We start from the raw sequence: 18633 nt of genomic DNA, 5'->3' as shown, positions 1-18633 counted from the left end.
CAGGCCGGGGCTCTTTCTGACCCCCCGCCAGTGGTGGGAAAAAAGTACGTCAATCAATACAGCGTTGTACAAAGTAAAAGTACGGAATTCACTATTTACTTTAGTGAAAGTACAAAAGTACTGGTATCATTCAAAATGTACCAAAAGTAGAAAGTACTTCACAAGTTTTCAAATGTATAAAAATAAAAAATATTTTGAAAATAGACGATCTACAAGCTCACAATGTGTTGCATTGCAACACATTGTGAGCTTGTAGATCAGTTATTTTCAAATCGCCGAAAAATGTAGGGCTGAAGTGGTTAATGTATGTTTTTAAATAATTATGACAATCTACAAAGTAACTAGTAACTAAAGTTTTAAAATAATAGTACTGTATTTATACAGTACAATATTTGTTTCTGAGATGAAGTAAACGTACTGAAAATGTCATTTATTTGATACTTCAGACAGTAAAGTCAAAAATCCTCAAAATTGTACTTAAGTACAGTACTTGAGTGTACTTGTACTTGTTACTTTACGCCACTGCCCCCTTCATCCCCCTGACGTCTTACCGAAACCTAACCCCCCACGGGGCAGCACACCTAAACCTAACCTTAACTCATGTCTAACCAATGACTAGTCTAAACTAAGTATGCACCCCCCAGCGTGACAGATATATGTATGTCAACATAACATGACTTTACAATTTTGTTATTTCCACCATCGATTCTCACAGGTATCCATCATCAATGTCACTCCTCCTCCAAGGCATTGACAAACTGCCTGCCTGAGTCCCAGAGCAGCATTTAAAAGGCAGGAAGACATTCCGGTGGGAGTTGCAGTCAGAAGTCAACGCAGAACCGTTGCAGGTTAATTTGCCTGATTTGGAAGGCAGCATCAGCATATCCTTTTCAGGGTAGGATATCTCACAACGACAATGACATCAAGTGTGGTTGTAAGCTAAATGATGATTATTGGAGTACTCACAACTCAGTATGACTTTAGTAAACGTTGTTAGTTTGTTTCGTTGTTATTCTTTTGATGAAAAGCTTTTATTTTTCTTGCAATGATATCTGCAAGCAGCTTTCCTTATTTTTTATTTATTTTTTAATAAACTAAACTAATTTTATTTCAGTATAGGTCAAAGGAGTTGGATTATTAAAAATGCCATTGGTGGTCGTTTTAAAACAGACAGCTAAGTGTGCGCGAGCAGCTGAAGCGTTCACAACGAGCCCCCTGCCTTGGAATGATGGTAGTCGTCACTTAGCGGTTTCAATAACTCAAATTATTTAATGATTTAAAAAAAGGGCCAGGCCAAACATGCACTCGCTGCTGCGACGGGTTTCTAATTTGCCATGACATGAGCCGTTTGCCTGCAACCTGATCTGCGACAGGTGGAACCATTTGGTCAGGATTCCATCTCCAAACACTCATTTCCTCCCCCGTCCAAACAACCGGAGCCCTGCTGTGTGCCTTGCTGCCATCTTTCCCCCTTGCCTCGTTTGGAGAGAGAGGAGGAGGGGCTCCAGACAATCGCTTAGACAGTAAACAGCAGGGCAGTCCATAAACAGGTGTCAAGGTGGTCTGGTGATTAGAGAAACTGCCCGTGCAGCTGGAAAAGGTCACAGGTTTGAGTCCTAAAGCAGACAGTGACATGAGGAAAACAGCTTGCCTACGACACTGTTCTCAACATGGGGTTCTGGGAACCACAGGGGTCCTTCAGGGGTCTCCAGAGGGTCCCCAGCTAAATGATTGATGGGTAGGAATAGAAACCAAATGGACCCTTACACATCTGTAGCTCTGAAAGTGTACAGATGTGTACAAATGGACTGCATATCAAACTGAGGGGCCTTGAAATTGCAAAAGAGATATTAGATGTCTTCACGGTCAAGTGTGTTTTGAAGAAAACCCCAAAAGGCAGAACAGTGAGAACACCTTGTCAGGTGGAAAGAAATGTTTTTTGATTGTACAGTTCAATAGTAAAAGGCCAAAATGTGAAGTGGACTGTGACAGCGCCACCATGAGGCCAGTTTGAATAATTTAGGGTGTAGGTTCTTCCTTGAAGCTATTGGGTGTGCTTGCAAAGTTTCACACGATCAGCTCAGCGGTGGCCAAGATTAGCTGCTCACAGACAGACCCACAGACACACTCACAGACACAGACAGACAGACTCACGGGAGCAACAACATAATCCCTGCCCTTGGCCGTTCCGGTCTGGCGGAGATAATACATATGTTACATACATTTTGGAAATTGGTGTTTGAAGAGCTAAATCCGTCCGCCCACACATTTCCCATACTCCAGGCTGTAATGTCAGGAGTGGAAGAGCTTCCACCCCGGCAAACTCATGCAAGCTCCCCATATAATAAAATAAAAATGTAAGGGTGCATCCTATACTACAAATGAAAACATGTGAGCAAAAGATGTCCGCAAGAATTTGTGAGCAAAATTCGCCAGGTCTATGAAATCAAGCCCACAAAGAAATGCCATTCAACACGCTACTTACACATACTACGACTCGCTTAAAACTCACGGACCTGGCAACTCCACTGTTGCCCCACTGGTCTATGAAAACAGGCCCAGAAACAAGGCCTTTCACCACGCTACTTACACACACTACTCGCTTACAATTCGCGAACCTGGCAACACTGTACCGTCTTCTCATTGGAGCCTCTGCTAAAATTATATATATTTTTAGGGGCATGTCATGTGGTCTTCCTGCAAAGCCTTTGTGATCTATACTGGTAGATCGTGATCTACATTTTGGGCACCGCTTAACGTCAGATCAGGGGTTTTTGCTCCCCGACAGCATAATCGGAGCAAATACCGGGCAGTGTGTACGTGTTGACTACACTACACTAATAAGGACACATAATAATAACTAATAAGCCATCCGTTACTACATGTGGAGTCAACTCCTGCAATTTCCTTCTTCCCATAGTGCACTGCAACGTAACTCTGGGATGAGCTGCCCGTTAGGGCCGCAACATTCTAGTATCAATACATTTAATTTCACGTTTTAAAATAAAAAGTCTAATAGACTATAAAGCATAGCAAATATAGCCGATTTATAGGCCAATATTGTACCCAATACAGTCAACACATTATATGTGCAACTAGAATCTTCCTCCATTCGGGATGTCATGATTCTTCAATTCCATTCTGCTACAGACAGTACCTGTACTCATGTAGAGCCGCCTTTTCAGAATGTTTTATTTCAAGTAATTTCCATGTATTTACCCACACAAAAGAGAAACTGATATTGTAGTCTAGGAATGCTGTAGTACGATATGTAAATATCTGAAGTCGTGCCTTATCTGTTATTCTACCTTTAAATGCATGCAACACCATATGGAGCTTGAACGAAAAGCAGCAGCACTCTGGTCCCCACTGGAGCAGAGTGGAAAACAGAGATTCTATACTTTTGCCATCCAAACCATGTAATGTATTTCTGGATTGTAAGTAAACCAAATAAAAAAGTAACCCTTCAATTTTCTGTTTTCCTCAAGGCTGTGGTGATACCAGACGTGTTGACTTTTTGACAAATAGTCCGTCTCTGCTGTCAACACTCACACAGTGAGTCATATGAACAGTGTCACTGTGAAGTGAATAATGAATTTTTCATGTTGACAGACCTTCAAGTGAGTCACTGATAGTGTGAGCCTCTCTGGCAGGAAGTTAGTTGTAACAAAGTTGCGGGACGGTTCGGCGCACGTGTGCTATCTACGAGTACAGTACAGTGATTGATATGTGGTGTCATGCCATGTCACACGATAAAAATAGCTGTGGTGGAAAGTAATGAAGTACATTTATTTTACTTAAGTACAGTACACAGTATTTGTACTTTACTTGAATATTTCCAATCTCCAATACATTTACTTCTACTCATCTCGGATCCAAATATTGTACTTTTACTCCACTGCATTTATTTGAAAGCGACGCATTGTGAGCTTGTAGATCTGCTATTTTCAAAAGATTTGTATACATTTGAAGATTTGAAATGGGACATTCTACATAATGAGTACTTTCTACTTTTGATACTTCAATTACATTTTGATGCCAATACTTTGGTACTTTTACTCAAGACTTCCAGAATTCCAGACTTTGACTTGTAACAGAGTATTTCTATGTTGCAGTATTGATACATTTACTTAAGTAAATAAATTTGAGTACTTTTTCCACCACTGAAAAATAGCCAAGTATAAGATCACTGTGCGTTGCAGCGCAACACCGGCTCGCATCGAAGTATGAATGACCCTTAATTCTGAGGGTGATTCACCATGTGATGCAACTATAGCTAAACAAAGGATGACAGTGTATGGTGTGGAAATGTATCTCAGTGGCACCAATTTATAATTGAAGTGTTGACTGTTGGGTTTGACAGTAGCTCATTAGATAGTTTAGCTTTTATGTGGGGCACACATTGTGCAACAAGGGTTGGGCGATATGCCCTAAATATCATATCACATATTTGTCTGACTTTTGACAGTATAACGGATGTGACTGTGTGTGTGTGTGTGTGTGTGTGTGTGTGTGTGTGTGTGTGTGTGTGTGTGTGTGTGTGTGTGTGTGTGTGTGTGTGTGTGTGTGTCAGTGTGCGCATACCCGAGATGCGACAACTCCTGACACAGCACGCACAAGTTGGTGGCAGTTCTTCAACCTAAACTAACTTGTTTTAGATGTATTAACATCTAAAACACACCCGTTGTAACTGCCATCGTTAATGTAGAGGATGAGAGCAATGCTTGGAAAGCATTGCTCCCAATGTGTTTGGTCACCGCATTGAAGCTCGCTTTTAAACAAGCGTTGCTCAGCGGGAGGGTCTACGAGCTGTTTCAGGGTGAAACTTCAAAATAAAATGACCGTATTGTTCATTCCAACACACCTTTAAAGGTGTAGTGAAGCGGAAATGGTGGGCATTTCAGCTTGAAACGTTAGCTCTGAAGTTTCTGAACCAATCAGAGCGTTGCATCCCTCCAGGCTATGGGTCCTATACGTACGTCCGTCTCATGCACAGTGGTTTGTTTACAAAGTGACAGAGAGACGGCAGAAAAACCAGGAGATTTTTTTCGAACTTGTACACAACCTATACATATTTTAGCGTGATGATTAGGTTGAAAACGAGTAATACACTGTCTGGATGACATCTTCAATTGGATTTCTGTAATCAGTAGCACCTGTGTTCTGACGGACGCGCAGATATGGGAATCAAACAGATGAGCTTCATTTTTATTGGCTTTTATTGATGTGGGCCTCGACACGTCATCACGCAGCACGTTTTCGTTTTCAGGAAGTAATTTAAAAAAGGATTCATGGAATTTTTGATGACCCATATGATGACCACGTGTACGCCTTTAAGGTTTACAGTACTAACTGAATGGTATAGTTTTCTATATTATATTACAATATAATATGACATTATTTGTGTCTTTATGTTGTAATATAATTGTCGTGGTCTTGTTTCATTCAAAGTGGTCCGTTTTCTTTAAATGTATAATACTGATCTGTCAAAACTATCCCCGCTGGGGCTATATTTCATTACACATCTTATCTATTTTTTTTTACTATTTTGAGAAACATTTTTAAATAGTTCAAAAATCCAATCTACAAGCTCACAGATTGTCGATGTAGATGTAGGCTAGTTGAACTATTTTAAAATGTTTTTCAAAATAGTAGAATATGGCTAATACGTTTACAGGGACTAAGGGGTAAGGTGGCACCGTGGAACAACAATGGCCACCCAGAACAGCCCCGTTTTCTGTGCGGTCTCATCCACACACACACACACACACACACACACACACACACACACACACACACACACTAGGCCAGTCGTTCACAAAATGGGGTCCAGAGACCCCCAGGGGTCCTTGAGGGAGTTCCAGGGGTACCCCAGCTAAATTATAGTTTGGAACCAAATGGACCATTATGGGCCTGTAACTCTGATAATGTACAAATGGACACTAATTAGCCCGCGCACCCTTTAGTCCCTGTACATTGATTTTACAATATAATTTGGGGGTCCCAGAGATAGAAATGGCATTAAATGGGGGTCCGTAGACTAATGCATGTCAAACTGGGGGTCCTTGAATTTAAACAGGTTAAGAATCAATGCTAGAGGCGTAAAAGATCTTCTCTTATGGGGGTCCCTGGCATATCGTTTCAAATGGGGGTCCGCGGGCCAATTAGTGTAAATTTGGCGGCGCTTGACATGAAAAGGTTTGGGAACCACTGCACTAGGCCTCCTGATCCGTTGTAAACGGCAGCCATGTCCACTCCACACCAACCAATGGCCATCATCTCTCTCCCTCCCTCCAGCAGGAGCCCCGTGGGCCCAATAATCCCACCCCTGGCTGTGGCCAATCACCCGGAGCCAAGACCAGTGGTGGAAACTAAGTACATTTACTTAAGTACTGTACTTAGGTACAATTTTGAGCTATTTGTACTTTACTTAGTCTTGAGTAACTATTTCCAATTTCTGTACTTCTACTCCACTACATTTTGGATCAAAGTATTGTACTACACTACATTGCACTACATTTATTTGACAACTTTAGTTACTAGTTACTTTGTAGATTTTGATTATTATTACAAAATATACATGAACCACTTAAGCCCTAAAATCCATTTGAAAATAGCCGAACTACAAGCTCACAATGTGTCGCATCGTGAAGCCAATACTTTTGTACTTTTACCCAAGTAAATAATGAATTCCTAGACTTTTACTTGTAACAGAGTATTTCTATATTAAGTCAAAATTATGAGTACCGGTACATTTTACACCACTGGCCAAGACCCGGAGATCTACAGGCCATAACCATAAATCCACACCCCAGGAAACACCCCGACCACAGGCTTGCACAAAAACATCCTTCAGCATCACAGAGGGAAAGTTACTGCCCAACAAATTTCTCTTTTCTCTCTCCTAAGAGCGCCGGGGCCATTAAAACCATTAGGGGTGAAGGATTCTTCTTTTTATTTCAAGTGATTGTGCCACCCGCAAGCACTGGCAAAGTGGCCACTTGTGTTGGCACAGCAGCGGCACTGGTTTTAAGGATTAGGGAGCACGTTCTTGTGGTCAGTGCTACAGCTACAGTATTGTTGTTGGATGCGTTTTATCTGTGGTTAGCCGCTACACTGCACGTTCCAGATGCCAATCACAAATGAATGGCATCATATGATGCATAATGATATCAACAAAACATACACCGTGTGGGTGTTGTCCACACAAAAACATACTGTACGCATACAGGAAGACAGACAGACAGACAGTGTATACAGATATTCTACTGTTAGACGGATGTTAGGTTCTTAGCTTGCTTATGATCATCCTTGATGACCATTTCTATATTTTTGATGTATTACCATGTGTTGTTCTTGCTTACCGTAATTGTAATCGCTCTGGATTAAGAGCGTCTGCTAAATGCTAATTAATAATTAACCTAATAAATAAAAAAAGACAGTCGGTTTGTTTTAGTTTTTTTGGGGGGTGTCTTAACCTGAACTTAGCCTTTCACTCAACCAACACAAACCACCACCATACAAACTTAAAAATGAAAAAGAATGATAGCTTGCCTCCATTGAATAACCCAAGATCTCGACCATCAACATTCAGCTATAAATAAATACAGGAGAAAATGCTCTACAGGCCTGCCTACACAACACGTTTCTTATTACACGAGTTCAGTGGTCTGCCCTTTTTAAACTGACTGTATGATTAAAGTCAGTCTGGCACTGAGCGCTAGACAGAACAATGCCGTTCAACTGGAGCCCTGCCAGATCTTATCACAGTGTCAAGATGACACCGGCTGACTGTTGAAAAAACCTATGGCATTCCTGCTTCAATGATGACGTGCGAGTCAGACAGATATGTTCTTCTCCATTTGAAAGACTGTCATCTCATGTAGGGATGAAACAACCATTCAAAAATCAACAGAAAATAATGAATCATTCATCAAAAGACCTAGCCAATCTACAAGCTCACAGGTGTTGTGAGCTTGTAGATCTGCTATTTTCAAAACAGATTTAGAACATTTTGGCCTAGAATGACATACCAAAATAGGAATGCCAGGGTGAAAGTGATTAACTGTTGAACAAATGGCTAAACATTTCTAATATGTTCGTTTCAGCCTACAACTTCACTAACAACCATGTGGAATGCATGCGTCTTTGTTCAGTATTATAATTATAGTATACAATTGTTTTTCACACCTGGGTAGGGTATTTAAGACATTTATGTTTGGTTCAGATAACTTGTGAGTATAATTGACAAACATTGTGTACTTTGTTGCCTTATCTTACCAGAATAAACATAATAAATCCGATCAGTCGATTTCAACAGTAATCTGTTGGTTCTCGGCGTAACAGCTCTGAATTGAAAAAAAAAAGGCATAAATTCCCAGGGTGGGAGCAGAGCAAAACGCATTGGAGAGTTTATGTGTGTTCAAACTCAACTGTACAATGCCCACTATACACTGAGTAAATAAGCCTTCAACCACATGCCCTACAAATATGCCTCAAGATGTTTGCTCAGCCTTGGAATGGCAACTGTAAAAGTGCTGGAGCGAAACGTGCTTTCTATTTGTCCTTCTTCCCTCTACCTGAAGTTAAAAGGGCCTAACTTCAACCCTGAGCTTCCAGGAACAAAAGAGACCCTCAAGGAACGAGGCTATCAGACTGTGTCCTGACCCCAATCTGCTGTTGTAAATGCAACAAAAGCCAGTAAAGTCTAAAAGATATCAGCTTGTAGTTTCATCTGGCCCATCTGCCTGCAGGGCCTATACGCCATCCATAACTTCCACAGTGCGCATTCCTAAAACGCACATTCCTCAACTTTGGCTTGATAATGGTAGAAAACCACTGCTTCGCTTGCAACTATCTTGAAAATGTCAATAAACTGTGGTTTAAAAAAGGAAAAAAATTATACATTTCTAGATTAAATTCACTTGGGTATGTTCCCTTGTGTTCACTTAACTATGCAAAGCGGGAATGATTTATGTCAGTAGATGAGGCCTAAAGCCTCCTAGTATCTGAATCTGTGCAAAAGTGGTAAGTTGAGAAATGAGACTGCAGTGCTCTCTTTTGCTACTATGGCTAATGGCTATTACTATGGTTATTTCAATAATGTGATATAAGCTACACAGTAAAATCTTCAGCGTCAATTTAACTCCAGAGTGGAAATGGAACCAAATGGACACATCATTTTTACACTGAGATTTTCCTGCGTAGCCAGCTTGTCAGTGTAGTGTAGGTACATGCCGAGGCCTCCTCTCAGAGGAAATGCTGCTACCCAATTCTGTCAACCCTCCCATGACATGAATTCCCATTGGACGTTTTGTAAGAATCCTCTCTCTAAAAGCACTTGTTTTCCAAACTTCTCTCCGAAACACTGAAACGAAACAAGTGACCTCGGCTAAGCAGCCAGCCAGCTCCACGACACAGTATTGCACACGTTTGTCAAAGTTAGAGAAACAGCCTAAATGTAATGATTCATTTCTACAGGAACCTCCATTTCTTTTCATACACACACAAACCGCCTCACACCTACCGTCCGTCGGTCTATTGAAGGCGCTATAGCTACAAGTGAACATTTGTTCTAAAGGAATGCAAAGTATGTAGGGGAGTGGGGGGATGGGAAGGGGAGACAGGGGCTCGGCTGAGAGTGTGTGTGTGCTTGTATATTGCTATACTTGTGAGAGCCAAATGTCACCACAAGTATAGTAGAATGTGCGGAATATACAATGATTGTGAGGACCGTTTCGTTTTCCTGCTCCTCACAAGAGAAAGGGTTGTTTTAAGGATAAAGACACAATGGGGAGTAAGGTTTACAATTAGAAAAAGATGCATGTTGGGTTTAGGGTTAATATTCGGCATTTCCAGTTCAGAGATTTGATTTGGAGTTAGAGTAATTTTGGGCTATTGTCAATGCTGCACTAAAATGTCGATGTCCTCACAAGTATAGTAGTGTGTGTGTGTGTGTGTGTGTGTGTGTGTGTGTGTGTGTGTGTGCACGCGCGCACGCGGGCGACCGGGCGTGCATGCATAGAGGGCTGCCTTTTCTTCCTGATTAAAACCATTAGCCAAGCTGTCTTTTTCCAAAGCAATGCAGATTAATCTTGAACAGTTGCGACTTTCGACTGAATAAACATTTAATTCTGTACGTTGTAGCTCTGTTCCCAATTTCCATATAGGCCAACAATAAAGATGACAATGATCAGGTGTTAATTACCAATTCTACGACTGTATTACTCCTATACTATTATGCAACGTTTCAGCTGTTGCAAGGTGCTCCGTTATGCTGGTGTATAAGACGGTGATGCCTGCCGAAAATAGAAGCTTTACAAGCTCACGAGTTGCATCACAGCAGGCTGTAAGCTTGTAGATCTGCTATTTTTGGCATGCAACACCGTCATAGGACAAAAATTATAAATCTGGCTTAACAGTTCAATCCCTGACATACTGCTACAGCTCTGCCGTGCTCCACTGTGTCGGACCTCTAACAGTTGCCGATCGGTCAAGGCTCCAAGAATAGACGAAGTCCAATAATTTAGATCTTTTGTTGTATTTATTTACCTCCAAAACAGCCCATATATCGGATTGTCATTGTCTGGGTCTGAGGCAAAACTTGTCTGGGTCTGAGGCAAAACTAGACACAATTTGCAACTCTAGAATCTAGAGTTGCAATACCCTCCATTGACTCCCATTTCATCCAATTTGCTTTTGCGATCTGCTTGTATTAAACAAGTTAAACTCACCAACATTGCAGCTCTAGGCCAAGCTTGAATTATCCTCTTTCAATCTGCCAAGCTTTTTTTTCATAAAAATCCACCGTAGACATGTTAAGAGCTACTTTCTGTCAAGAAATTCTGTGTCATTCTTTTTCTAAGTGGAAGCAATCGTCGAAGTCACTGAACGGCCCAGCGTACCACCTGTTATGAATTTGCACATAATGCAGGAGGCCGCAGATCATTAGAATTATAGTGTTTTGCCAATTATTTAGGGGCCCACTTGTGATATCACGACCCACCAGTCAATGTGCCCCGGTCCAGAGGTTGGGAATCGGCGGCCTACAGCTTTATGGAAATGAAAACCAGGCGATCTGATGTCGTGTCTGATGTGGTGGTGGTGATGGAGGTCAGAGGTCAACAGGGGTTTGGTGGTGGAACGCGTGAGGGGTCAAAGGTCACCTCAAGACCACAGAGGACGGGGACAGGAGGTGACCTGATCAGCCAGACAGCCACAGCTCATAACAAACTATTTCTGAATAGCTTAATACTGTGTTATACAATTTCATATACTGTAGTGTAGTGTCCAATTATGGGCCTAATGTGTCAACGTCAGGGGGGCAGTCAGACAGATATTTTGTGAAGCCACAAGGAAATCGGGATTTCCTGAAAGTTCATATAATGGCCTGTTGTGGCGCTGTCATTGGGCCCAAAAAAAACCCATAGCCCCATAGAAGTCCATGTATTTGGGCCCAACTTCACCTAGACTGTATTACCTTAATAAACATGGTCATGAATACTCTCTGCTTCCAGTCACTAGTTTAAAGTCTCATTTCTAATGTCATAATATTCTTTTTGGAAAATGATGGTCCCATTTATTATAATAAAGTTGTGTATGTTCTGAGGGGCGTGGCTACCGTTACAGTCTATGAACGGGATCCCCCACCCACTCGAGTCAAAATAAAAACCAACGAAGAAGAAGGGGGGGAAGTCCCGCCTCGTTGTCTGGGCCAGGCAATGGCTCAGCTGGGCCCAAACTGATCTAGAAAGATGGCGACTTACAATTCAAGGACTGACAGGCTTCATTTTACGTCCATATCAGACCCGGAGAACGCTTTGTCCATTTTCTTTTACAGTCTATGGTCAACGTACACACTTCACAGACCAGGGGCATCATAGCGGTACGGCCTACCCATAAACACACAAAATCTCATGAATCCGGAACTTCCTGGAAATCTTTGTTTGGTATGTCGATGATTTATTTTAACTAGTGTGAAACAAAGCTACTTGATTCAGCATTCATGTGAAGGAACAATAAAATTGCAGCACCCAACTGGACACAGATAGTAAGAGTATACGTTAGAGGACTAATCTATCAGAATGATAGATGAGTACTTTATTCTCTAATTGAGTTCTGTCAGAGTGGCGAACTGGAGGAATTATAAACATTTTTTTTTGCACTTCATAGTGAAAGAGAGGTGTGTTTATTTTAGAACAGCTTACAGTAGCTTTCAGCAATGAATATCATACAAAATAATTAAAAACAAAAAAAACCCTGTTAGTTTCTTTTCCTCCGCTTAGTAATAATATGCTTAAATTCAGAACTTCTTGTCAGGTTCTAGAGTAGGCACTAGGCAGGCTATAGCTCGGATCACACTGGTTAATTCTGAATGAAAACCAGGCTTTCCTCCACAGTGAAAAGCCTAGTGTGACTGACTACTATTTATTGCTTTTACAGTAAGAGACACTGTAATCTAATTTACCCTAAACCTCTAATAGATAGATGTATAATGGTGTAAATCCACACCACGAGGGCCCCCCACGCGACCGTGGGGGGAAACCTAGGTGTAACTGTGGGTGTGATGAATGCCATGGTGGGTCTGGCTTTATACCCGCCGTCACTGATACGATTCCCCCGCGGCTCTCAGTTAAGCCGCCGTGCTGTGCTGTCTGCAAGCGCTGCGCTGTCCTCTAGCAACACGGGGCCCGCGGTGACGACGTCTCGGGAAGAAAAATAAGCATTGTCTCACACTGCTTCTGCTGCATTCTTCACTGACGAGAGGAGGGAGTGGCGAGGCAAGTCGCTCACTAAAGAGACAGTCAGTCAGTCAGTCAGTCAACCCTCTCCCCAGTGTCTCTGTAACGGGAATGTGAGCCTACAGACGGGACCCCAACACAGTCAGCATCACAGACCTTCTAGGAGGGGTAAGAACCGTGTCAATTTCACACCGTACTCCAGTGACAGACCTGTCCAAATATGAGAAGAATAACATGAGACCTGGCATGACGTACCTCGCCTTGCTCCAGCTACCCACTGCACGCACACACAGCGCACGCGCACACACATGCACGCATGCACACGCACACACACACCCTCTTCTCCTTCATTCCTGCTGTTGTCAGCTTTCTTCAACCACATGGAACCCTGCAGTGTGTTTGCAGTGGCTGTTTTTGCTTCATGGTAAAGAGCTGACGTATGCTAACAGACACACATCGTAGCATGAAGGTAGTAGGTACGGGCTGTAAGTTACCACCTAAACTAACCTACTGACAATAGAGCTTGATGCACCTTTAATATGAATCTTTATGGCATAAATAAAAATGATTCATCCCTGTGCGGAAACAATGCAACAATGTAATGTGTTTGTTTCATCAGGTAAAGATCCCTGTTACAGTTTACTACTGATCCTTCAGTCATAATAACAAACAATTAATCAAATTCAATTACAGCTGCAAACGCGCGAGCACACACACACACACACACACACACACACACACACACACACACACACACACACACACCTCAACCTCCTGGGAAAAAGAGATAGCTTTCACTAACAAAAGGATCATAAACATTATCACCTCGACCCAGAGACAAAGAGTTCTTAATTTATTGTCACAGTTTTTAAATCATTTAAAATCAAATCTCATGTTTCTCGTGGATGGCCCAGGTGACCTCAATACCTTTTCACAAGATATACATTTGGCACAGATACGGTTAACATTTAGTTCATTCGGTAAATCCAGCTCATGATGATTTTAAAAAATCAGAGTTTTGATGTAATGGTTTAGTTATATCTTTTAGAGTAAACTGTTGATAGACATATTTAAGGAGCTGTCACAGAATCCCTTCTGGGTGGAATCGGTCTTTGCTACAAAATGGTGTGCAAGCTAAGCACAAAAAAGGTAATGTGTACAATTTACAAGAGTAAACCTTCCTTAGATAAATACAATTTCAAGAAACTTCTGGGTATTATAACATCAAAGGGACAGTATGTTCAAATGAAGGAGTGTGGACAAAAATGTATAAAGTAGATGTTCTATGTTTTACGATAGCATTTACTCCACAAATAATGGTTGCAGGTTCAACATGACTGAAGCAAAATGCATATAGAGCAGAATCTTTGAGTAAACAAAAATGGAATGTTCCCTTTGCTAGAAGAAAAGTGCTGTAATCTGAATCAAAATCAGCATAGAGCTAAACTTTTAACTAGCAAAGTGACCAGTGTTGTCAAAACATATTTCCAAAATCTCTCTTATGACCTACTTTCCATTCATGTCCCACCTATTTTGGCCTCTGGATGTGGTCAGAAACACCTGGTTTGGGTTTTTAAACCCTCCAATTTGAAGAGGTTATGGGAAGATGGAAGGATGTGTGGTAACATGAGCGCTAGACAAATCTAACTCTTAGACCAATTTGGGTTTGGTTACCCCGCTAAAGGAAGAGATTACAATTCAATATAACATTCTGCATAAATGTTAAAGGTTGTATGTGCATTGTGCAACAATGTGCGTATTCAAACCAGATTTTGAAATTTAGGTCCATTGTACCATAGACTAATCCCATTTAGCTCCAGCATATACATGCAAATGGGACTTACTTATGGATTATGGCACAATGGACTTAATTACAAAATCCAAGTGAAAACACCAACATTGAATAGCATTTTCATTAACTGCAAGACAGGCATTGTGTGATTTTGGTGTGTGTATATTAAAGGTGTTTCAAGAGCCATTAGACTTCAGTAACAATCTCAAATAGGCCGATATTTATAAAAACTGTAGTGAAAGGACGCACATAATGGTATGTTGTACTTGTATGGTCCTTACTAACGACAGAACGCCATGCCTCCTCATATCAGTAAGACAACAAGAACACTATTGAGCCCTAGTGTCATTGAGAGATCAATGACATGTCATCTGGTCTGGATGACAAATAGCTGAGAGATATTACGTTGAGGGCATATTACGAGATGATTTCATATACGAGCACAACTCAAAAACAAGCCGCTGTTCATAGGGAGGCAAATAAGCGGAATGCTTCAGTGACGGCTCTGAGCAACACTCAGCACGACACAAGACAAGGATTATTCACAGAGGGTCCACTCCTCCAGCCCGAGGAATGGGCAAAACAACTCGCTCACTCTCATTCCTAGACGATTGTGTGTGTGTGTGTGTGTGTGTGTGTGTGTGTGTGTGTGTGTGTGTGTGTGTGTGTGTGTGTGTTCATTCCCACACTTACAGATCTGAGTCCATGTGTGTATGTGCAAAATAAATATACACTAAAATCTGTGATAGATGCAGACTGCAACTGCAACATAACAGAGGTAACAAAGAAGACTTGGCATACTTTTCCCCTCTGTTGTGTGACGTTATCTCCTTTGGTCTTGTGTTTCACACCTGCAACTTTCCTTTGTGTGGTGTTTCGTCTCTGCATGAATGATGACCGGCAACACCTTTGTGTCAAGACACCGCAGCGACCACCAACCAACCAACCAACCACTTTGAATTCATAATGCAGTTCTTCACAGTAAAATCCACTTATAAACTCCCAGACTTAAATGAGAGTCTAGAAATGGAACAAATGGACCAGTAAGGGACCAAGGGTCAATTTATAGACTCTCTCAGGAGTTCAATCAATTCTGTACGGGACTCAGGAGGTAGAGTAGCCCCTTTCAGAACCCTGGTTTACCATTTCAGAATTTTGGACGTCTGTACCCCAGGGTCCCTCAGTACTTATTCCACTCTCCATGGGAGACAGATGTATGTTCACGCCGTGCTGCGCTCCGCTTGAGTGTTGGTGAGATGTTTCAAAGATGCATAAAGTGGCTATAGGAGACCGCCGCAACGTGTATGAAATGGCATTAACCGCCGATGCTGTTTTTAAAGTTTTGGCTGCTCTGAAATTCTCTCTTCCTCACTTCCCCTGTCCCGCCTCCCACGTCACAACAGCATTATAAACATCCTGCATGTACACTGTCGGCCAATCAGAGGCAGTAACTAGAATGCAACAATAGGAAGTCAATAAGGAAGTGAGGAAGAGATAATTTCAGAGCATCCAAACTTTAAAAAAAATACTTAACGGCATCGGTGGTTAATGCCATTTCATACACGTTGCGGCAGTCTCCTATAGCCGCTTTATGCATCTTTGAAACATCTCACCAACACTCAAGCAGAGCGCAGCACGGCGTGAACGGAGGCCATGTACATATGTCTCCCTGAAGAGTGGAATAAGTACTGAGGGACCCTACCGTCGGCCAAACTTCAGAAACAGTATAAGGGTCCCGAAAGGGGCTAGAGGTAGAGCTCAGGCACTTGGGAACCGGAAGGTACCTAGTTCGACCCCGGGCTCCCCCAAAGTGCCCTTGAGCAATACTCTGAAACCCTAATTGCTCCAGATGAGCCGGTTGATGCCTTGCATGGTTTCCTCTGCCATCGGTGTATAAGGTGCTATATATAAATGCACCATTTACCATTTATTATGTAAAATCTCACCTTTGCACTGGAAGGCATCCTTGAGGCTGAGCAGAACGTCGGCGAACCGGCGCACGTCGTTGACCAGCTGCATGACATAGTCCGGATCCACCCCTGGAACACCCCCCACCAGGTGAGCCTCCAGCCCCATGCTGCTCAGAGAGCTGCGGCCCATGTCCCACGTCTTGGTGGAGCCGGCCGACAAGGATCCGGTGTGAGAGGAGGTGAAGTGTCGTGGCCGTGGGCCCGGCCCCGGCCCCCCCTGGCTGCGCTTGGTCCCACCACTGCTACTGCTACTACCAGCACCGGCACCGCTGCTGCTCTTCCGTAACATCCCGGCGGAGGACGGCCAGCCCCTGGTCGGGACACCGCCGGCACCGCGGGCCACTCCGGCCGGCCGTAGAGTGCTGCTCCTCCAGGAGAGCTAGAGATCACTGTCCCCCCCAGCAGGTCCCCGCAGGACGATCCACACTAGTAGAATGAAGTAGAATTTAATATGATATGAAGGACCCCAATGGTAACAAGCCATAGGCTATGCTTTTTTCCTCCAAACTATTAAATAAAGGATTCAATCAATCAATCAAAAAAAGTTACTGCTGGGACGGCCAAGAAATAACAAAACGGAACAAACACTCAAGACAACATTTACATTTTCCCCTGGTCTGTGATGTAGTGTATAAAATGTAAAAGCAATCATTAAATCTGGATCATTTCTAAAATAGATTACAAACGTGTAATAACGATCAAGATATAGCCTTGTATGAACCCTCTTATTTTGAATGAAATAAAATACACATATATATTTTTAAATACCAAAAGTAGTAAAATATATACACGCGAGGAGGAAGCCACAAAACAACGATGAAGCATATTAGTTCAAATCAGTGTCAGTTATCCATGATAAGTGATGCGGTGCCCCGGCCCGACCGGCCGCTTCTAAACTGCGGAGCCGGTCTACAGTGACGTTACTACGGCGTCGTTTAGTCAACTCGCCCCACTGGCATTTCATTTCACTGGAGCAATGAAAAAGAATACTAAAAAACAACAATAAAAGACTATTAAAAAGAAAAGGATAAAAACACACACACCAAACACACACACTAACACACCTGCTTGGCAGCTTGCTGACATAGTGACGAAATACTTGACGAAAGTTTTAGTTTAATATATCCAGTTTGAGTGAGAGGTGGTGGTAGGATAGGAAGTTCTTCAGAAAGAATCCAAACAAAAGCAGAAAAAGCCTCGCCTCCTCCGTGTTGTGTTTGAAGAACTACAGTACGACAGAGAGAAGAGCCACGAGCCGTTTACTATTCCGTTGTGTCACGTGACGGCCTCGGAAGCTTCCTGATTGGTTGGCTGCTCGCCTCGAGCCTGATTTTGGGCTAATGTATTCCGTTAGTACGACGGTGTCGCGCGCCCCCAAAAAACTCAACAGAACAGAACTACAATTTACAAACCATAATGACCATAGACTGTAGATAATGACGCACAAGTTGAGGAATACCTTCGCCTCGCGCATGAAAGCTTCAGAGTACTTTCTTCTCATATTAAAAAAAAGAAAAATAAATATGTTGATTATTTATTTGCGTCAATGTTCGTTTTATAATTATTTTATTGTGGTATTTATTATTACATTTCATTTCATTCCATATTAGAGAAGATGGAGGCGTATTGAATTTAACAAACTAATCTACACAGCGGTAATGTAGTCTATCACCTTCGTCCCTGGCTGGCAGGCACGTGCGGTTTCATTTTCTTGAATAAAATTACTAAACACTGAATGAATGAATAAATAAATAAATATATGTTTACAGTACAGTACTATGCCATAGAGTAGACAATGCGCCAGAAAGGTTCCAAGTCGTGGTCGGGAATAGAACCCAGAACCCATGTGGTCTTCCCTATGGGTCTTCCTCAGTGCCATTGCTGCCCTCTAGCGTGCACATATAGCTATTGGTTCATATTGTACAATTAATGTGTCCTTTAATACTTATATTGCACAAGGAAGTTGAAGGAACCATATCAATTCTAGGCCACTTCCATTACTATGTACCCATAGTGCAAGGCCATCAAAGCTTAGCTGTTATCTCATTTGGGGGTTCTAATCGAATAGCACGCCACATATGCAGTCAGCAAAATAAAATTCCCATTACATGACTTAATGAAAACAAAGAAC

The 18633-nt window shown here is 42.2% G+C and overlaps 1 protein-coding gene across 2 annotated transcripts in view; it reads right to left on the bottom strand.

The window, feature by feature from the left end:
• The window catches only part of LOC310871086 (rho GTPase-activating protein 29-like), a 53761-nt gene extending 36054 nt beyond the window's left edge, over positions 1 to 17707 (bottom strand). For both annotated transcript variants that reach the window (XM_083782562.1, XM_083782563.1), the window contains exons 1-2: positions 17567 to 17707; positions 16479 to 16928 (exon numbers count right to left, since the gene is read on the bottom strand). In XM_083782562.1, the coding sequence (XP_083638688.1) occupies positions 16479 to 16791 (313 nt within the window). In that variant the 5' untranslated portion in view covers positions 16792 to 16928; positions 17567 to 17707. The remainder of the gene's footprint in view (positions 1 to 16478; positions 16929 to 17566) is intronic.
• Between the last annotated feature and the right edge of the window lie 926 nt (positions 17708 to 18633).

This window comes from Protomyctophum parallelum, assembly GCF_964188405.1.
Source record: "Protomyctophum parallelum genome assembly, chromosome: 14".
In the NCBI taxonomy this organism is placed as follows: Eukaryota; Metazoa; Chordata; class Actinopteri; order Myctophiformes; family Myctophidae; genus Protomyctophum; species Protomyctophum parallelum.
The sequence above is the reverse complement of the archived record's forward strand: the minus strand, read 5'-3'. Positions and strand labels throughout refer to the sequence as shown.